Source organism: Budorcas taxicolor, chromosome 2 (genome assembly GCF_023091745.1).
Source record: "Budorcas taxicolor isolate Tak-1 chromosome 2, Takin1.1, whole genome shotgun sequence".
Lineage (NCBI taxonomy): Eukaryota > Metazoa > Chordata > Mammalia > Artiodactyla > Bovidae > Budorcas > Budorcas taxicolor.
The window spans coordinates 33,669,299-33,692,348 of record NC_068911.1 but is presented as its reverse complement, the minus strand read 5'-3'; the positions used below and the strand labels follow the sequence as shown (position 1 = coordinate 33,692,348).

General features: G+C 36.8%; 1 protein-coding gene across 1 annotated transcript in view; it reads left to right on the top strand.

Moving 5' to 3' along the window:
• Positions 1 to 23,050, top strand: part of ATF7IP2 (activating transcription factor 7 interacting protein 2) — a 49,961-nt gene that overhangs the window by 3,914 nt on the left and 22,997 nt on the right. Inside the window, exons 3-5 of the mRNA XM_052636056.1 lie at positions 2,132 to 2,266; positions 2,832 to 2,927; positions 5,863 to 6,020. Coding sequence (XP_052492016.1) covers positions 2,132 to 2,266; positions 2,832 to 2,927; positions 5,863 to 6,020 — 389 coding nt within the window. The remainder of the gene's footprint in view (positions 1 to 2,131; positions 2,267 to 2,831; positions 2,928 to 5,862; positions 6,021 to 23,050) is intronic.

Here is a 23,050-nt window from a genome sequence, read left to right as displayed (position 1 = left end):
GTTTCAAAAGGATCTTGTCCTAGTGTATTCCAATTAAATTACTGAAGTAGACGGGGTTTTCTTCTGAACTCTGTTATTCACCCTATGCACCACTGTAGAAGGTTGAGTCAGATACATAATTGCCAGTCTTTCTCTAATATTTAGGCCACTTTGCCTGCCATATGCAAATTGTAGCTAGAACTTCATCTGGATTCCATAATTTTAGTCACATTACCATCGGTAGAAGACATTTATGAGGTATTTGGTGGAGGTTATTGTGCCTTCCTTCTATATGAAGAATGTCACCACTAAGTGAGAATGAATCTCTCTGCTACACCATAGGAATCATGCCTTAATGGGCAGTTAGTCCAAAGTAAGGAAGTTTTAAGAGTCTGCCTTCATCTGAACCATCAAGAGTGCTTATTTAAATTGTGTTTATTTTACACTGAGCCAATTGTTTTACACTAATAATTGTTTTAAGCTTCTTTTTTCTCAAACTTACCTGATGAGAATCATTAGTGGTGCCTTTCCAGGAAATTGTTTGATGAATCCAGGTTAGGGCCTAAGAATTTGTGATTTTTAACAAGTATTGCATGTGATTCTTCCTTACCAGGGAAGTTTGATGAACACTGTGTTCCTTTTGCTTCTTAGCAAGATAGTATTTCCCTAAACAGAACGCACATGTTTTTCCAAAATTTCATTGGGGTATGAGCTTCACATATTAACCTTAGTCAGTGAATTGGCAAGCATGCAGTAATGCATAAAAACCTTACATGGGTTGATAGGTAACGGCTGCCAGTAAAAATAATATGAGTTTCTGAGCATTTACTTACATAATACGTTTATTTTAAGCAGTTAGTTTAATCAGATATTCAAAAATTGCAAGAGTACAAGTGATAATCATGTCTGATAATGTTGAAAAACCACTGAAGAAATGTTATTGAAGCACTACAGAAAAAACAGAGTAGACAGAAACTTTGAGGAGCAAGAACAATTGGGAATGAGAAGGTAAAACCTTGGGAATAATCAAAAGTACTGATTATGACTAGTCATCTAAGTGACATAAGTATAAATGAGTTTAACATAGAAACTGTTCTAATTTTGAACCCCAAGTTACAAGATATTAGGGGAAGATATAAATATTACTAATAAATTCCTTAATTATATCATGACAAGTTTTTTACTAAAAGAGACTACTCTGTTGTGAGAGTTGCTTAAATGAGCATATACATTGAACAAACACCTGTAGTGAATATTTCTGAACGTATGGCTCAGCAGAGCTGTTCATTTCCTTGGGCATTGAGATAAATTATGTTCCCTGAAAACAGGCCAATCTATTTTCTGAAAACCAGCCAGATAATGAAATTCATTAGTGTTTCATGTGCTAACTACTATAATCTGATAGAATAGCATGCATTATGCCAGATAGCATTAATCACATAATTGTCACTAGTATCTTACAATTTTAACAATAAGAAGTCCTCCCTACTCCCCATCCCCACCCCCAACATAAAACTATGTATGGAGATTATTTTGGCTTATTTATGTCCTTTCTTTAAATTTAGTATTTTCCATTTTATAGAGCTCTTATGCATATTATCTTTTTATGTTCTTACGAAAATCCTACGAGCATCCCTTTTTCAACACTGTATGACATCTGTCCATTTGTGGACAGGGGAAATGAAGCTCAGAGGTTTTGTGACTTCCCAAAGGTCATATAGCTTGTTAATGACAGGGTCAAGGCTCAAATTTTCATAATTTGCTTTATACCTATTACAGATCAACCAGCCATTTGAGATAAGTACAGTCTCTTCATAGAGTACTAGGTTTTAGTTATGGTCATTAAAAATATATATAAATGGGACTAAATAGGCTTTAATTTAGGAATTCAACTGAAACTGTAGGAAACTAAAATTAGTATTAGGAGCATAAACTTAATTTCTAACATCCATTTGTTTAAATGTTAGATGTGTTCTGCTGAATTTGATTTTTAACTTTTATAAAACTTACTGATATAGTAATACAAATATATAAATAAAGTACATTTACTAGTTACAATAAACCTAGAAAAAAGCAAAGCTGTTTTCAAGAAGTAGAAAATAAATTGCTTTTAAATTTGAAACATGGAGTGCTTTGTATTTTTAAATTCTAGGTCAGACATTTGGTTCGACAGGAGATCTATAGTATAAATTACAAACTATTTGATAACAAACTGAGAGAATTGACTGAACGCATTGGGAAGACACAGTGCAAGAACAAACATGAAGCAATAGCAGATGAACTCTTCGTAAGTTTCTAATTTCATTTGGTTTCATTCGAGTTCTTTTAAAAAGTAGAATTTAATGATGTTATACATGTTAGGAAAGGAAAATAAAGGTAGACTGAAATCTGATCCCTGGCCACAACCTGATATATTAATACTATACATAGAATTTATTATACCTCAGCTGTTTTGGTCCTTGAGAAATACTTGTAGAGCCATCAGCCATTTGGTGTCAGTTCAAAAGTACATTTTGTATTAGAGTTTGTATAACCTGTTTCAGGCTTTCGTTAGGGGTTTTTTTTGTTTGTTTTATTTTGTTCTTCTAAGGTTACTTGTGGATTGGTATTTCTATCACCCTTAATTTTATGGTGAGCTAATTAGAAGTTTCATTTTCTTTTTTAATCTTCCATTCTTGGACATACTATACTAGCATCAAACCTGATTTAAATGTTTGTCTTACATAAGAATTTCTCATATATTTGGTGGATGCCTAAGTCTCACAAAACTACATGGGCAAGTAGTTTTCTCGCCATCTCTATATGATGTATGTTTTGGTACTCCGGTTTTGTTTTGTTTTGTTTTTTTCTAGGCAAAAATAAGAAGACTTCAAAGACGTGTTAAAGCGGTGTTATCTCAAAGGCATTTTGTGGAACCAAACGTGGTATCCAACAATACAGTTTGTAAGGTTGGTATAAATGTATAGGAGTTTTAATAACTTACTTGACCCACATTATAAGTAGTTGGATTGTAAGAACAGAATATACTTCTAGATGAAGACATAGGTTTAAAAGATAATAAATTTATACTTAAGAATATTCCTGTGACTCTGGAGAAGATACCCTCAGATAGCCAAAAGTAATGCCCCTTGTATTTCTTTTATAAAATGAGTAGAGAGGTGATTTGTGATCGCCTAGACTACCTCCCTCTCTGTCATTTTATCAGGATGAAAAATTTCAAATGTACACAGTAAACCTAAAAGAATTTCACAATGAATGCTTGTATAGTCATTGTCTATCTTCTACCTTTATTTTTTTTAATATATTTATATTTGTCATGTATCTGTCATTCTACTCATCCCACAAGCCATTTTTATATTTGGTCCATTCATAAGTACTAATATATTTTGTATCAAAATATACTTTGCAGTGTCCACTTCAAAATATCTTAACATGAGTGTCATTAAATAGAGCTTAGGATCTGATTATAGTTTTTATATAAAATTTAAAATAATCTTAAGTATATGTTCACTGAATTTTTTTCTTCTATCTTTATTGCCTTCAGTTTCATATAAGCACTAGCCTCAATAACTCAATTGCAAAGCATTTTCTTCCCTGTTTTCTGAAAGTTTGTGTAAGATTTTTATTACTTTAAATATTTGATAAAATCCACCTCTGAAAACCATTTGGGCCAGAAGTTTTCTTATAAGAAGACTTTTTCCTGAAAATATAATTCTTTAATAGTATAAAGCAATTAAGATTTTTGTTTCATCTTGTGTATTAGTTTTGTAAGTTATCTTAGCAAGGAATTTGTCTATTTTATCTAAGTTGGTTTTGTTGGCATAAAGTTATTGATAAAATTCCCTTGTCATTTTAATATTTGTAAATCTGTAGTGATATACTCTTTCATTTCTGTTACTTGTATAATCCATGTTTTCTTTTCTTTTTTTTTTGATCAATCTTATTTTAGATGTAATATGTTCTTTTTCCAGCTTCTTAAGAGAGAAAGAGCTTTAATTTTTAACCTTCTTTTCTACTAGAAAATATTTAAAGATACAAGTTTTCTTCTAAGCACTGCTTTTTCTAAGCATCCTCTTAGCACTTATATTATGTACTTCTCAGTGTAGAGAGTATAATAATAATTTGTATTATACTGTATTTTTGTTTTCCATTAGTTCAAAATAATTTATTTCTCTTGTGGTATTGTTCTTTGATCTGTGGATTATTTAGAAGTATGTGTTTAATTTCCAGACATTTCTAGCTATCTTAATTTTATTGATATCTGTTTTGGTCAAAGAACATACTATGTAAAATTTTGATCTTGAGTTATTGACACTTAGTTTATGCCCAAGGTATGCTTTTCCCTGGTGAATGTTCCATGTAAACTTGAAAAGAATATTGGGTGTAATATTCTATAAGTTTCACATCTGTGCTAATTTTATCAAGGTGGTTCATAGTGGTGAATCATAGCTCCCAAAAGATGTCCTGACCTAATCCCCAAAACCTGTATGTTATTAAAAGAAGCTTATAAATGAGAAGATTATCCTAGTGGGCTCAATATGATCACTGGGGTCCTTATAAAAGGAGTGAAGGTTAAAGACAGAAAACAGAGATGGGACAATGAAAGCAGAGGTTGGATGATTGCACTGAAGATGGAGGCAAGGGTTACAAGCTAAGGAAGGCTGGCAGCTCCTAGAAGCTGGAAAAAAGGAAATGGATTCTCTCCTGAAGCCTCCAGAAGGGGATCCAGCCCTGCTAAAACTTGATCTAAATAAAACCAGTTTCAAACTTCTAGCCTTCAGAAGTGTGATAGAATAAATTTCTGTTGTTTTAAACCTGAGTTTGTGGTAATTTGTTATCACAGCCTCCAAAAACTAATACAGGATGTGGTACCAGGAAGTATGGTGTGCTGTTGTAACAAATACCTAAAAATGTGGAAGTGGATTTGGAATGGTAGCGGCTGGAGGAATATTGAGGAACATGATTTTTCAAAAGCTTAGATTGCGTTGAACAGACTTAGTAAAAATATGTATGTTAAAGTCTGCAAATAAGGGCTCAGGAGGAAATGAGGAACATCTTAGAGAAACTTTATATATTTTAAGAAAATACCTAAATCTCCATAAACAGACTGTTGGTAGAAATATGGACATTTAAAAGCACTGTCCGTGAACTCAAATAAGGAACATATTATTGGAAATTGGGGAGGAGGGAGTTCTTGTTACACTGTAGGAGAAAGCTTAGCTGAAATGTGAACTACAGTGATATAACATGGAAAGCAGAATTTATAAGTGATAAGCTTGTGTTTTTATTAGGCTGTTGAGATTGTGAGCAAAGTGTTGAAAGTTTGGCTTGGTTTCTTGCTTCTTACAGTAAAATGGGAGAGAGGAGATAAATTGAACGAGAAACTGTTTAGCAAAAAGGAACGAGTATTTGATTTGGGAAGTTACTAGACTATCCAAAACTCAACAGTTACAGAAGAACAAGTTGGAAAATTGATTCATTTCTGGTCTTCACTTTATTACTATAAGTATAAAAAATAAAATTTTCTTTTTAAAAGCTGAATGTTTATTAATTCCTAAAATTCAGGATAATAGGAATAAAATATCTTCTTCATTCTTCTGTGTCTGAGTACTTAGGTATTTGTTTTTCCTTCTTTTAAAGCTAAGAAGTTGCTTCATGTTGTCATTTTTATTTCTTTTGATATATTTTTTAAAAAATTCATTTTGGCAGAGTAAGTGCAATTATGGTCATCAGCCATTGATATACATATAATTTGTTTTATCATATGTATGCAGAAATAGTTTGAGAACAATTTCCAAGTGAAATTTTAACCTATCAATTTTGTGTAGAAGACCACAGTTGGTAACACTCCCCTCAACTGCTTTTTCCTCACCCAATTAACAGGTTGCAAATTCAGAGACGATGAATTTGGATAAGAATCCAGAGTCAGTTAATAGTCCACAGGAAAGGGAAACTGTGGAATCTGAAACTTCTAATCGTTCAGAAAAAGCAAGTGAAAAGAGTCATTGGTCACAGGAACATAATGAAGCTGTTTCTGAAAGGTACGCATATCTATAAAAATGCATGAACTTGCTTATCTAAATGTGTTTGTAAACACATGTACTCTTTTTCTCAATGTAAAATAGCTTAAAGCTTCCTATTTATATGAAAACTGTTTGTGTCCATTATAAAGAAATTGGTTCTCCAGAAGTTTAATTGTTGTTTTAACTGTACTAAATAAAACTCTGAGTTGGTTAGATGATCAGGTTTTTCACTGTGATGCTTTCTATTGATATGGCAACCAGAGTGATAAACTGGATCATTCTAGTAGTTTCCACTTCTACACATAGAAGAATCAAGGCCCTGTGAAACAGTGATTTTTAAAAAATTACACAGAAGAGTAAGATTAGGAAAATAATACAAGGAAAAAAGTGACTAAAATTAGTTCCCTGCATGCTGGAAGTATATAGTATCACAATAATGTCAAATTAGAGTCAATAGACTAACTTATTCATCTAATTGATCACAAAGCAGCTGAGAACACACCTGATCTCCAGTCTAGTCTAATAAAAGATTTGAGACTGGCAGGGAAGAAGTAATTTAGTTTAACAGAGAAGCTTGATTAGTGATCTTGGCCTGGATTGATGTTCAAGGGTAGAGGGGTGGGGACATTTCAATGAATTATTTTCACTGGTGTCTCTCAACAATTTTTGAGCTTTATAATATTATTTATTTACTTAACATTCACTCCTTAAAATATCCTATGATTTTGCTTTTATATGGTAAATTATACCGCAGCTTTTAAAAAAGAGGAAACTATATAACCAAAAATAAGTGAGTTAAATAATGGCCATTGAATGGAGAATATCACTCTTCTTCCCCAAATGACTGTGCGTTCTCAAGGATGCTGTAAAATTGAAGAGAAGCATTTCGGATCTACGCCATTTACATGCAGTTCTGACTCTTCAGAAGAAATCCTAATGTTCGTGATATTGAGGTCTGCATTCTAGTTTGAGTCAGGAGGCTGCTGTGAAGAAGGCATTTACTTAGTTGGCAAAGAAAAGAGTCACATTTCAATGAGTCTTTATTGCTGCCACTTACTGATGCCTGTGCTGAAACTCATAAAGCGACAAAAAAGAAAAATAAAACGCTGTTGATATAAGTGAAAACGTGAAGACACCATTAAAATAAGGCTATGGTTTTTCCTGTGGTCATGTATGGATGTGAGAGTTGGACTGTGAAGAAGGCTGAGCGCCGAAGAATTGATGCTTTTGAACTGTGGTGTTGGAGAAGACTCTTGAGAGTCCCTTGGACTGCAAGGAGATCCAACCAGTCCATTCTGAAGGAGATCAGCCCTGGGATTTCTTTGGAAGGAATGATGCTGAGGCTGGAACTCCAGTACTTTGGCCGCCTCATGTGAAGAGCTGACTCATTGGAAAAGACTCTGATGCTGGGAGGGATTGGGGGCAGGAGGAGAAGGGGGCGACAGAGGATGAGATGGCTGGATGGCATCACGGACTCGATGAACGCGAGTCTGAGTGAACTCCGGGAGTTGGTGATGGACAGGGAGGCCTGGCGTGCTGCGATTCATGGGGTCGCAAAGAGTCGGACATGACTGAGCGACTGAACTGAACTGATGCAAAGTTTATCAATGGCTTATATCTGTGATACGAACAATTCACCTTTCCATGCTCTGTAATGAAAGCAGAATGTACAATTTATGAAACTGTTTCAGGCAGCACTCTCAGCCCAAGGTGAGCGTGAGAATAGGTGTATACAAGAAATGTGCAACTTGACCCTGATAAGTAAGTAGGTGAGGTTCAATGGTGAATTTTATAAAACATTTAAGGAAGAAATAATACCAGTTTTAAACAAACCATACCAAATATAAAAAAAAGAGGGACTATTCTCCAGTTCATTTCATGAGACTAGATACTAAAGTGTATTTAACTCTGACATGTTGATAATGAAATCAATTGTAGAATTTTAGAGATGGAAATTACAGTTTACTTATACCCACAAAATGATTCAAATAATCCTAAACAAGAGACCAGTAAACCAAATTCAACAATATATAAAAATTGAGTTTGTTCCAAGAATGCTGCAATGTTGGTTTAACAATAACGAGCTAACTTAAGTAATGTGCTAGGAGAGTCATCATCAGCTCACAATAGATGTAGGATTTGATAAAATATCTGTTTTATGATTAAAAACAAATTCTTAGCAAACTTGGAATAAGAGGTAACTTCTTTAATAAAGAGTATCTGTGCTGCTGCTGCTGCTGCTAAGTCGCTTCAGTCGTGTCTGACTCTGTGCGACCCCATGGATGGCAGCCCACCAGGCTACCTCGTCCCTGGGATTCTCCAGGCAAGAATACTGGAGTGGGTTGCCATTTCCTTCTCCAACGCGTGAAAGTGAAGTCACTCAGTCGTGTCCAACTCTTAGTGACCCCATGGACTGCAGCCTACCAGGCTCCTCTGTCCATGGAATTTGCCAGGCAAAGAGTACTGGAGTGGGTTGCCATTGCCTTCTCTGAAAGAGTATCTATAAAAAACCCTAAAACTAATCTGATAGTGAAATATGGGAAATATTCCCTTTGAGATAAAAATAGAAGGGTGCCTGCTGTTACCACTTTAATGTTATACTGTTATCTTGGCTAATGCAAAAAAAAAAAGGAGAAAAATATAAAAGATTTAAAAAAACAGTACATATTATTGCAGAGATGATTGGGGTATTATATACCCCAATTATATATACGTAGAAAATCCAACAGAACTTAACATAAATTACTAGGATTAATTAGAGTTTAGCACAATTGCTAAACTCAAGTATATAAGAAATCAGTTGTATTCTTATATACCAAATATGGGCTTCCTGATGGCTCAGACAGTAAAGAATCTGCTTGCAATGCAGGAGAGCCAGGTTCTATCCCTGTGTTGGGAAGATCCCCTGAAGAAAGAATGGCTTTCCGTTCCAGTATTCTTGCCTTCCAGTATTCCATAGACAGAGGAGGCTGGTAAGCTACAGTCCATGGAGTTGTAAAGAGTTGGACACATGACTGAATGACTAGCACACATACGAGATATAAAAAATTAGGAAATGAAAAAAACTTTTAACATAATAGTATTAAATATATCAAGTACCTAGAAATATAATTACCAGGCATATAATAACTCTGAAGGAAATTGCAAAACTTTGAGATATTAAAGAAGAATTCACTGAAGAAATATACCATGTTTATGCTTTGGACAATGCAGTATTAGAAATTGCTGTTACTTTCATTCAAATTAATTTATAGAGTAAAATTTCAATCAGTTTCATAGTGTGCAATTTTATGGAACTTGACAAGTTGATTTAATTCTAAAATGGTAAGATAAATGCAGTGGGTTAAGAGGTCAAGATACCTTTTAAACAGAGAAACAAACTAAAAGCAGTTTGGCATCAGACATCAGAACATTATGAAACTGCAGTAATTAGGATAATGTGATATTGGCAAGTGCTGGAATAGAGCTATGTAACAGTACCTGGAAACCTCTACATCGATATTATTTGTGGTTTGTATTGGAGATTGTACGGCAGATCATTGGGGAAATGATTAATTTTTCAGTTCAGTTCAGTCTTAGTCGTGTCCAACTCTTTGTGACCCCATGCACTGCAGCATGCCAGACTTCCTGTCCATCACCAACTCCCAGAGCTTGCCCAAACTCATGTCCATCAAGTCGGTGATGGCGTCCAGCCATCTCATCCTCTGTCGTCCACTTCTCCTCTTCACTTTCTGCCATAAGGGTGGTGTCATCTGCATATCTGAAGTTATTGATATTTCTCCCAGCAATCTTGATTCCAGCTTGTGCTTCTTCCAGCCCAGCGTTTCTCATGATGTACTCTGCATATAAGTTTAATAAGCTGGGTGACAGTATACAGCCTTGATACACTCCTTTCCCTATTTGGAACCAGTCTGTTGTTCCATGTCCAGTTCTAATTGTTGCTTCCTGACCTGCATATAGGTTTCTCAAGAGATAGCTCGTTCACTTAGAGTTCTTCAGATATGATTGACTCTTGAACAATAACGGTTTGAACTGCTCAGTGTTCTTATATACATAGATATAATAGATTTTTTTCAGTAAAAATTATACCTGTAAGCACCAGTGTTCTTGCCTAGAGAATCCCAGGGACAGTGGGTTCCTGTCTATGGGGTCACACAGAGTCGGACACGACTGAAGTGACTTAGCAGCAGCAAGCAAATATGAATTTCTCAGTTTATTTTTGATGTCTAATGTTAATAATATATATAGTATCTATGGTATTTTGTATCTTATAGGACAAATATTGATGTAGGTACTGACAGACAATTCATCTTGTAAAACAGACTATGAAAATTTACAGTGTCAGTAAATACAGACGAGTACTGTAACTGTATTTTCCTTATGATTTTCTTAATATTTTCTATAACTTGCTTTATTGAAAGAATACAATATGTAATACAACATACAAAATATATGTTAACTGACTTTTTATGTTACCAATAAGGCTTCTGGTCAATAGTAGTCTATTACTAGTTTTTGTTTTTTGTTGTTGTTTAGTCATAAAGTCATGTCCATGTTTCATCATAAAGTCGAAAGTCACGTCTTTCAACACCATGGACGGTAGTCCACCAAGCTCCTCTGTCTATGGAATTTCCCAGGCAAGAATACTGGAGTAGGTTGCCATATCCTTCCTCAGGGGATCTTCCCAACCTGGGGCTCGAACACAGGTCTCCTGCTTGGCAGGCAGATTCTTTACAACTGAGCCATCTACGAGGCCCATTACTAGTTTTGGGGGGAGTCAGAAGTTTATACTTGGATTGGAACTGCAAGAGGGGCTGGCACCCCTAACGCCCTCATTGTGCAAGAGTGAACTGTATTGACCCTTTCTGTTGCTCTTCATTTCTTCCTGTATTTCTTTCAAGGATACTTTTTCTTCTGCCTCAAGAATTCCATTTAATGTTTACTTTTAAAATTCTGCCCAGGACATTGTATTTGTCTGGAAAAAATTTCATGTGTCTTTAAATGTTTTAACCTGGTATTGAATTATAAGTAGGCAGTTATTTTTAGCACTTTCAAGATGTCATTACCTTGTTTTCAGACTTTTATAATTGCTATTGAATAGTTAGATATCCATCGTATTGTTCCTTCTTTGAGGATAGTGTGTGTATTTCTGTAGCTGTTTTCAAGATAGTCTATATATATCTTTGATTTTCATCAGTCATATTCTGTCATGTGGAGAGGGTTTAGTTTATCCTGATTGGAGCTCAAAGTTCTTGAATCTGTGACTTCCTGTCTTTTCATTATCTTTGAAAAATTCTTGGCTATTTTCCTTTTAGATACTGGTTTTGCACCGTGCTGTCTCTTCTCCCCTTCTGGTATTCCAGTTATATTCTTCTCCTCTGTACACTCCATCTTTTTTGTTCTCTGTGCTATTTCCACTATTTTCTAATTTATTTATTCTCTCTTCAGCTGTATCCAAGTGGCTGTTAAGTACTCACCTATTTAGTTCTTAGTTTCAGTTTAATTTTCCAATCTCTTCTTCCCATTGGATCCATTTTTAATAGATTCAAGTAAGTCCTGTGGTGAAATTCTTCATCTTGTCATCACATGTTGAACATTTTAATTGCTATTATTTTCTGATTTATTTTTTATTACTCATATCTGGGTCACTTTGAGCTCTTTCTATTTACTGCACATCGTCTTTGCCTTGTTTCTTTTATTTGTATACTTATGGCTGCACTGGGTCTTCGTTGCTTTGTGCACGCTTTCGCTAGTTGTGGCAAGTGGTAGCTGTTCTCTGCTGGGGTCCCCTGGCTTCTCATTGTGATGGCTTCGCTTAAGGCTCCAGGCCCACGGACTCCAGTAGTTGCAGCATGGAGGCTCGGTAGCTGTGCCTTGCGGGCTCTACAGCACAGGCTTAGTAGTTGTGGTGCACAGGTTCAGTTGTTCTGCAGCACGTAGGATCTTCCTGGACCAGGCAGGGGTCGAACTTTTATCCCTTGCACTGAGAAGTGGATTCTTATCCACTGTGCCACCAGGGAAGTCCGCCCTGTGTCTTATTACACTTACTGATTTTTTTTGTTTGAATCTTGGACATTATGTATTAAAAATTATGGAGGCTGTAAATGATATTATCTTTTATCAGAGTGAATTCACCCTATATTGTGGCAGGAGGCAGAGACAGGGACACAGCCTCTTCTACTGGTTTTAAAATGTACCCGTAAATTCTTTGATAGTCCTGGTGGCTCAGACAATTACCCACCAAAGTATTCATGCCTGGAGGATCCCATGAACAGAGGAGCCTGGCAGGCTACAGTCCATGAGGTCCAAAAAAGTCGGACATGACTGAGCGACTAATACTTTAACTTTCCCATTATAAGGTTCCTAATTCCTGGCTTGGGCTGTACTTAGCAGTGACAGCAAATAGGATACCAAAGTGGCAAAGTGACACTATGTAACTAAATCACTAAAGGCATTGTAGCTTTCTTTCTCTTGGATTGCTTGCTCTGCTGCTGCTGCTAAGTTGCTTCAGTCGTGTCCGACTCTGTGCGACCCCACAGACGCAGCCCACCAGGCTCCCCTGTTCCTGGGATTCCCCAGGCAAGAACGCCAGAGTGGGTTGCCATTTCCTTCTCCAATGTGTGAAAGTGAAAAGTGAAAGTGAAGTCGCTCAGTCGTGTCCGACTCTTCGCGATCCCATGTACTGCAGGCCACCAGGCTCCTCCGTCCATGGGAATTTCCAGGCTTGCTCTGGGGCAGGTTAAATACCATAATAATATGGGGACAAGATAGGTTTCTTGAGGACATCAAGCAGCCTGTGCTGTCACACATGGTGAAGCACCTTGCCAACAACCATGTGAGTAAGCCCTTTGAACATTCCAGCCCAGTCATGTCTTCCAATGACTGTAGCCCCTGCCAGCATCCTGACTGTGAGCTCGTCAGATATCCTGAGCCTAAACCCCCCAGCTATACAGTTCTGTACTTTTCCTGCAGAAACTGTGAGGTAATAAATGTTATTTTTTATAGCCATTATGTTTGGGGATAAATTGTTATATAGCAATAAGTAAATAGTACAGCATTTTAATCCAGTTGGGAATTGAGCAGAACTGAGGCTGGTTTGCAGTTTTTGGACTCAACTTATTTTGATTTTCCTCCTTTCCTGTGGTCTAGCTGTTTTGTTTTTTTTTTCTTTAAGCTGATCTTGGTATTCCAATTTTTGTCTCCCCAATACAGTTCACTTTGAAATCAGTCACTTTGTTCTTGGCATCTTTGTATTCCTGTGTGTTTTAGTCGGCAGATGCCTTGAGAAGACATCAATGGCAAGTGTCTAGCCCACTTCTTTCTGGGATCTTAATAGTTCTTTATATCCTGGCTTTCATCAGAGCTTTCTGATGTCTTCAAACAGATATTTTAATTTTTCTTTCTTAAAAAAAATTTTAATAGAGCTTCTTAAATTGTTCATATGTGGGGGCCTCCCTCCTTCATAGCTATTCTACATAGCAATTTATGTATGTAAGTTTTCTATACATAGTAATTTATTTAAAATATTTTAGAATATTTAGAAAATAAAGGAGCTTTTTTAAAAGTAAAGGGAAAATATTGTTCTTTCTTTTTTATAACTCTAGAGAAAGCCATGAGACTTTATAATTGTTTCTTCTGATACCTCAGGTGTTAAAGGAATTAGTGCCACTTCTAACTTTCTGTATTTATAGTAATGGTTCAATTTAGAAGTTTAAGTAATTTTCTTTTTACAGTGTAAAGAAAAAAGGTAGTAACAGCTGAGCCAAAAAGCTCATTGAAGAGAAGGCTTGTGAACCAGAATATGTATCTGATGCAAAAGGAACTTGCGTAAATAGAAAGAATTTTATTATGCAATCATTTCCAACGATGAAAAGCATCATGGTCTGAGGCACCCAAGAACAGACCACTTCACCAGTGTTGATGCAATGAAACATTCAGTTCAGTTCAGTTCAGTCACTCAGTCGTGTCCAACTCTTTGCGACCCCATGAATCGCAGCACACCAGACCTCCCTGTCCTTCACCAACTCCCGGAGTTCACTCAGACTCACGTCCATTGAGTCAGTGATGCCATCCAGCCATCTCATCCTCTGTCGTCCCCTTCTCCTCCTGCCCCCAATCCCTCCCAGCATCAGAGTCTTTTCCAATGAGTCAACTCTTCACATGAGGTAGCCAAAGTACTGGAGTTTCAGCTTTAGCATCATTCCTTCCAAAGAAATCCCAGGGCTGATCTCCTTCAGAATGGACTGGTTGGATCTCCTTGCAGTCCAAGGGACTCTCAAGAGTCTTCTCCAACACCACAGTTCAAAAGCATCAATTCTCTGGCGCTCAGCCCTCTTCACAGTCCAACTCTCACATCCATACATGACTACTGGAAAAACCATAGCCTTGACTAGGCGGACCTTTGTGGCAAAGTAATGTCTCTGCTTTTGAATATGCTATCTAGGTTGGTCATAACTTTTCTTCCAAGGAGTAAGTGTCTTTTAATTTCATGGCTGCAGTCACCATCTGCAGTGATTCTGGAGCCCAGAAAAAAAAAGTCTGACACTGTTTCCACTGTTTCCCCATCTATTTCCCATGAAGTGATGGGACCAGATGCCATGATCTTCGTTTTCTGAATGTTGAGCTTTAAACCAACTCTTTCACTCTCCTCTTTCACTTTCATCAAGAGGCTTTTGAGTTCCTCTTCACTTTCTGCCATAAGGGTGGTGTCATCTGCATATCTGAGGTTATTGATATTTCTCCCAGCAATCTTGATTCCAGCTTGTGTTTCTTCCAATCCAGCGTTTCTCATGATGTACTCTGCATATAAGTTAAATAAGCAGAGTGAGAATATACAGCCTTGATATACTCTTTTCCCGATTTGGAACCAGTCTGTTGTTCTATGTCCAGTTCTATCTGTTGCTTCCTGACCTGCATACAGATTTCTCAAGAGGCAGGTCAGGTATTCCCATCTCTTTCAGAATTTTCCACAGTTTATTGTGATCCACACAGTCAAAGGCTTTGGCATAGTCCATAAAGCAGAAATAGGTGTTTTTCTAGAACTCTCTTGCTTTTTCGATGATCCAGCGGATGTTGGCAATTTGATCTCTGGTTCGTCTGCCTTTTCTAAAACCAGCTTAAACATCAGGAAATCCATGGTTTATGTATTCCTGAAGCCTGGCTTGCAGAATTTTGAGCATTACTTTACTAGCATGTGAGATGAGTGCAATTGTGTGGTAGTTTGAGCATTCGTTGGCATTGCCTTTCTTTGGGATTGGAATGAAAACTGACCTTTTCCAGTCCTGTGGCCACTGCTGAGTTTTCCAAATGTGCTGGCATATTGAGTGTAGCACTTTCACAGCATCATCTTTCAGGATTTGAAATAGCTCCACTGGAATTCCATCACCTCCACTACCTTTGTTCGTAGTGATGCTTTCTAAGGCCCACTTGACTTCACATTCCAGGATGTCTGGCTCTAGGCGAGTGATCACACCATCATGATTATCTGGGTCATGAAGCTCTTTTTTGTATAGTTCTTCTGTGTATTCTTTCCACCTCTCTTCATATCTTCTGCTTCTGTTAAGCCCATACCATTTCTGTCCTTTATTGAGCCTATCTTTGCAGGAAATGTTCCCTTGGTGTCTCTAATTTTCTTGAAGAGATCTCTAGTCTTTCCTATTCTGTTGTTTTCCTCTATTTCTTTGCATTGATCGCTGAAGAAGGCTTTCTTATCTCTTCATGCTATTCTTTGGAACTCTGCATTCAGATGCTTATATCTTTCCTTTTCTCCTTTGCTTTTCGCCTCTCTTCTTTTCACAGCTATTTGTAAGGCCTCCCCAGACAGCCATTTTGCTTTCTCGCGTTTCTTTTTCATGGAGATGGTCTTGATCCCTGTCTCCTGTACAGTGTCACGAACCTCATTCCATAGTTCATCAGGCACTCTATCTATCAGATCTAGGCCCTTAAATCTATTTCTCACTTCCACTGTATAATCATAAGGGATTTGATTTAGGTCATACCTGAATGGTCTAGCGGTTTTCCCTACTTTCTTCAATTTCAGTCTGAATTTCGTAATAAGGAGTTCCTGATCTGAGCCACAGTCAGCTCCTGGTCTTGTTTCTGTTGACTGTACAGAGCTTCTCCATCTTTGGCTGCAAAGAATAGAATCAATCTGATTTTGGTGTTGACCATCTGGTGATAGTAATGAAATAGTAACATTACTATTGTCTAAAAAATAAGCCTTACATTGAACTTCATGTGAAGAAATGTTTGCAGAGATACAAAGGAGAAAATAGTAGTTACCAGCCATAGTATAAAACTTTCTGCTGTTTTGCATGTGCTCCTTCCTATTCATTTTAATACTTATTTAATCTTACATTTATTACATGTCTCTCTTTAACCAAGTTTCCTGCTCCTGAAACACTCAGCTAGTAAATAAATGACAGAGCCAGATTTAGACCCAGACAATTTTGTCTCCAGATCCCTTCTATTAGGCTACTTTATTGTAGCATTACCTGGAGAATTTTAATTCCTAGTTTTAGACACAGAAGGTTTTCTCCAAGGTAGAATAGAAGTAGAAACATAGGTGCGTCTAGAAGACCATGGAAATCATCAGTGTCTTCAGTTTTCCTCCCAGGTATGGTTTCTTAAAAAAAGCCATCACTGGCACCAGTCAGTGGAACAGTTACATATGAAAGTTACATATCATCAAATGCTTGTGGAATTACAGTCTTTAGTGGAAGTCATGTAGATGTATAAATGAATTTCTCGAGATGAGCATTAGCAACTTCACATGTACTCACAAATTTTAAAATAACATTGATGTATAATACGTACTGAAAAGTGCACAAATAGTAATTAGTAATAGTTATATTCAAATAGTAATAGTTATATTCCTGAGTATTCAGGAATTAATAAGAAACAGAATTCCTGACAGATCCAAGACAGCACACAGGAAGCCTCCTGTTAAATGCTTCCTGACAATTCCCCCTATTTTATTATATTTGTAAAAAAGGTCTTGACCAAATGAGTTTGGTTACTATTAACCAACCTTATAGAAAGCTGACGGTAAACAACAAATGTAATTATCAAGACAGTAACCAAAGTTACAGTTCCAGACCCAATACTGTGGGTAATACTTTGAAACCAGTCTTGTGGGTCTAGCCCGGATTATTTGTTCAGCTAAAGTTTCCAAATTAGGGGAACAGGGCAGATTTATTAGAAAAAGGTTTAAAGGGTTTCTTTTGCAGTAATTGTACATTCAGAGAGGCCTTATCATGTATATTTTGTAAATGAAATTTGATTGTTCCCAGTTGTAGGCACTATGATTGATTTGAACAGGAGTAACGCAAAATTGAGTAGCTTAAAGAAATAGAGGAGTTAAGACAAGTATATAGTTTGCAATTAATACAAGTTACAGAACGTAAAAGTCTTATTAAATTGTAAATTTTCTATGGCTATAACAAAAGGAAGTGGGACACAGGCCTGTATAAAATATGACTGATTAAAGCGAAAGAAATAGTTACTATGACCACGACTGGTCCCTATGAAATGTCCAGTCCAAGTCCCAAGTTCTTCCATGCTCTTGTGCTTGCCGCAAGTTTCCAAATGGCCCATTGTTCAGGCCCACTCTGTTTATCAAGGACGATCCTAGGACGAGGTGGGGCTAATCCACCATCAAGCCACTCAAGAAGTCCTTTGTCTTAGTAATGTTCCATCCAGTGTCAGTGACCTTCCATATCACACACAGTGTTGTTAATATCATCTGAGCAGTCAGATAACCACATACCCTGGGGTTTCCAATCAACAATTGTAAGATTAGCCACAAGCATTGATTTTCTTGATTTGGTTTGACATTTGTCCCAATGAACCCTTTGCATAATGTTCTTTGTTCTTTCCCTAACTCTTTCCCTAAAGTCTCAGTAGTATAAACGTGGTTTACAAACAAAGAAAGGGCAGTAAATAATCCAAGCAATGTCTGAAAGTCGTCTTTTGGAGGCAGGATGAAAGCCCAAGTTTGTTGGCTGATGTTTATGCACAATTTTGCTGGGCCCATGCACAAGGAAAGGACTTCATAGCCTAAAGAAATGTTACTTAGTTTTCTTTCCTCCCCTTGGTGTGAGGCCCCTTTCATGTACTAGGGAGAAGGCATATGTATAGTGTCATTAGTTGAAATGATTGGTCCTCTCTCTGTCCATTCGACCACCTGTATTAGAGGGGGGTTAGGTATTAGTCCAAGCTCAGGTTGGGGGAGGTACAGGCCAAAAGACTGAGCATTGCCAGGAGAATGTATTCAGGACTCAGTGGTGATCCCTGTTGAGAGACCAAATTTTCAGCTCTATTAGTAAGGGTTTTTATTTGTCCCCAAGTGGGGAGATCATAGGGGTGATGCCGCGGAGGGCGGTGCTTTCTGGAGATCTTTAGAGCAGACATAGCCTGTATTGGAATTTCTTCTTCCTGGGGTCCTTGTTGTCCCATCTCCATTTTGAAGGCTGGGGTCCCCCCTGGGTCAAATCTTAAGAAGAGGTTAAAAAATTTAAAACAAATAAAGCTGTATTAATATTTATAGGTTTAGAAAATATTTTATGTTGGAATTTAGTAAAGTCTGCTTTAGATAAGGAAGACAGTAGTGTACCTGTGTATCCCCCTTTTTAAATTTTTTTATGTTGTAACTGTAGTGTGTGATGTGTTTGACTATGTCTTGTGTCTGCGGATTATAAGGAATACCTGTAATATGTATAATAGGAAAAGACTGTAAAAATTGTTTAAAGTGTCTAGAAATATGGGCAGGGTATAACATGTTGTGTAGCTTTACCACGAAGAGGTGTGGCCCAGATAAAAGAGGAATTTGTGTCTATACAGACGTGTAGGAAAGAAAATGGAGAAAGTTCAGGGCAATGAGTTATATCCATTTGTCATAATTCATTAGGTTGTAAATCGAGAGGATTAATACCTTGTGCGATGGGTTGAAGATGTAGGGGTCTACAAGTAGAGCAATTACTAATAATTTCTTTAGCCTGGCGGTATGGGATTTTCCATAGCTGGTGTAGGGAGCCAGCATTGTTATGCAACAGAGCACTCTGTTCCTCTGGAGTAGCAAAGGAAACCAGTTTATCAGCTTGTTCGTTATCATAAGTCATGGGGCCCGGAAGACAAGAATGTGTTCGAATATGTGTAATATAAATGGGAGAATTGCGGTTTCTAACAACAGATTGTAGTTCAAAAAAAAGTCGTTGAATAATAGGTTGATTGGAGTTTATGGTGGAGGTTTTTATATTTTTTAATACAAAAACAGAATATATAGAGTCAGAGACTATATTAATGGGGTAAGGATGGAGGCAAATAACTTGAATAAAAACATATAATTCATTTTGTTGAGCAGAATGAAATTTAGTATTAAAAGACTTTATATTCTTTAAGAGACCAGAATGAAGCTTTGGCGTTTTTAGCCCCATCTATATAAAAGACCTCAGCCTGTGGTATAGGCTGTGAGCTGATAATGCAAGAAATAATTTAGTATATTTGAAGAAATTCCACAGCTTACCAGAAGGATAATAAAATGAAATTTCTCCAAAATATTTCTGAAAAGCTATTTGGAAATCGGTAGAAATTTGTAAAGCGTTCTCAAATTGAGATTTATTGATAGGTATTACAATTTTATGAGGATCGAAGCCAGTTAGAGTTTTAGTCCTATTTCTTTTATTGATAATGATTAGAGCAATTAAATCAAGGTAGGGTATAAATGACTTATTTCCCTAAAACGGGTATAGATCCATTTTACTGGGTGTTCTTCTTGGGCAAGAAGTCCTGTGGGAGAGAGGAGTATAAACAATTCTAGAGGTAAATCTGGTTTGATGTGAGTAAGAAATTGTTTTTGTAATTTATTTTGCACCAAATAAGAGTTTCTCTCCTGCCTCTTGAGAAAGTGAACGAGGGCTATTTAAATCAGGATTTCCTTCTAAAGTATTAAATAGGTTATTCAGTTGATAATTAGCAACGCCTAAAGAAGGTCTACAGATGGTCTGCAGCCATGAAATTAAAAGACGCTTACTCCTTGGAAGAAAAGTTATGACCAACCTAGATAGTATATCCAAAAGCAGAGACATCACTTTGCCGACTAAGGTCCGTCTAGTCAAGGCTGTGGATTTTCCAGTAGTCATGTATGGATGTGAGAGTTGGACTGTGAAGAAGGCTGAGTGCCGAAGAATTGATGCTTTTGAACTGTGGTGTTGGAGAAGACTCTTGAGAGTCCCTTGGACTGCAAGGAGATCAGCCCTGGGATTTCTTAGGAAGGAATGATGCTAAAGCTGAAGCTCCAGTACTTTGGCCACCTCATGCGAAGAGTTGACTCATTGGAAAAGACTCTGATGCTGGGAGGGATTGGGAGCAGGAGAAGAAGGGGACGACAGAGGATGAGATGGCTGGATGGCATCACTGATTCTATGGACGTGAATCTGAGTGAACTCCGGGAGTTGGTGATGGACAGGGAGGCCTGGTGTGCTGCGATTCGTGGGGTCGCAAAGAGTCGGACACGACTGAGCGACTGAACTGAACTGAAAGAAGGTCTAATCCAATTAATATCACCTAAGAGCTTTTGAAGATCATTGAAAGTTGATAAATTATCAATACGGATCTGAGTTAGTTGAGGAGTAATGCGTTGCCTATTAACAACGAACCCCAAGTAATGGTAAGGTATAGAGGTTTGAATATTTTCAGGGGCAATGATTAATCTAGAGTTTTTAAAGCATAGTTGAGCTATATCAAACATGTGTTCAGTTTTTAAGATAGATGGAGACGAAAACAATATACCATCCATATTGTGAATAACAAGAAAATTAGGAAACTGCTCTGTCACAGGCTCAAGGGCTTTGGCTACGTAGTACTGACACATGGTGGGAGAATTCATCATCTCTTGTGGTAGTACAGTCTATTGGTACCGTTTATGAGGTCCAATGATTAGGATAAGGGAAAGAGAAAGCGAATCTCTCTCAGTCTAAAGGGTGTAAAGGTATATTAAAAAAGCAATCTTGTAAATCAATAATAATATGCCAATTTTAAGGAATAGTGGTAGGTGGTGGGATTCCTGGTTGTAATGCACACATAGGTTTCATAGATGCATTAACTTTTCTAAGGTCTGTTAGGAGATGCCATTTGTTAGATTTTTTTTATGACAAAATAGAGTTCCAAAGAGAACAAGATTCTTCAATATGTTTTAATTCTAGTTGTGTATCTATAAGTTCCTTAACCACCTGTAATTTCTCTTTTATGAGGGCCACTGCTCTGTCCAAATAGGCTTGTCATATTTCCAGGTTATTTTAATAATTGTATTGTTTGTTAAATGAGCAGTGGCCCCCAGGAAAGATGTGGAATGTATAAGCTCAAAATGGATGAAGGATCTAAATGTAAGACCAGAAACTATAAAACTCCTAGAGGAGAACATAGGTGAAACACTCTCCGACATAAATCACAGCAGGATCCTCTATGATCCACCTCCCAGAAGACTGGAAATAAAAGCAAAAATAAACAAATGGGATCTAATTAAAATTAAAAGCTTCTGCACAACAAAGGAAACTATAAGCAAGGTGAAAAGACAGCCTTCAGGATGGGAGAAAATAATAGCAAATGAAGCAACTGACAAACAACTAATCTCAAAAATATATAAGCAACTTATGCAGCTCCATTCCAGAAAAATAGATGACCCAATCAAAAAATGGGCCAAAGAACTAAATAGACATTTCTCCAAAGAAGACATATGGATGGCTAACAAACACATGAAAGGATGCTCAACATCACTCATTATCAGAGAAATGCAAATCAAGACCACAATGAGGTACCATTTCACACCAGTCAGAATGGCTGCAATCCAAAAGTCCACAAGCTATAAATGCTGGAGAGGGTATAGAGAAAAGGGAACCCTCTTACACTGTTGGTGGGAATGCAAACTAGTACAGCCACTATGGAGAACAGTGTGGATATTCCTTAAAAAACTACAAATAGAACTGCCTTATGACCCAGCAGTCCCACTGCTGGGCATACACACCAAGGAAGCCAGAATCGAAAGAGACACGTGTACCGCAATGTTCATCGCAGCACTGTTTATAATAGCCAGGACATGGAAGCAACCTGGATGTCCATCAGCAGACGAATGGATAAGAAAGCTGTGGTACATATACACAATGGAGTATTACTCAGCCATTAAAAAGAATACATTTGAATCAGTTCTAATGAGGTGGATGAAACTGGAGCCGATTATACAGAGTGAAGTAAGCCAGAAAGAAAAACACCAATACAGTATACTAACACGTATATATGGAATTTAGAAAGATGGTAATGATAACCCTGTATGCGAAAGAGACACAGATGTAAAGAGCAGACTTTTGGACTCTGTGGGAGAGGGAGAGGGTGGGATGATTTGGGAGAATGGCATTGAAACATGTATACTATCATGTAAGAAACGAATCGCCAGTCTAGGTTCGATACAGGATACAGGATGCTTGGGGCTGGTGCACTGGGATGACCCAGAGAGATGATATGGGGAGGGTGATGGGAGGGAGGTCCAGGGTTGGGAACTCATGTACACCTGTGGTGGATTCATGTCAATGTATGGCAAAACCAATACAGTATTGTAAAGTAAAAAAAAAAGTAAAAAAAAAAAGCATATATCTTACTTTTCCTAAGCAACTATGAAGTGTCTTGTATATTAGCATTTTATAGATTGGTGAATATATTTATTATATCATATTATATATATTCATTATATATATATACATATATATTTATATCAATATATTGTACATTATATAATATATTTATTAATAGTTTAAAATCTCTTTAGTTTTTCTGTAAGAAAAACTTTTTGTAAGAGGAAGTTAATGTTTAGTAATTAATGTTTTAAAATCTTATTTTATTTAGAAATGACCTAGCTATTTAATAAACTTTTATTATTTAGTTTAGTACAACTCTAGAAATTTAAGTTATTCCAATCCTAAGAGATTGTTTTAGATTATAATAACAGATAATAATAGATTATTCTATTAAAAATATAATTATTTTTAATAGAGTTTATCTAA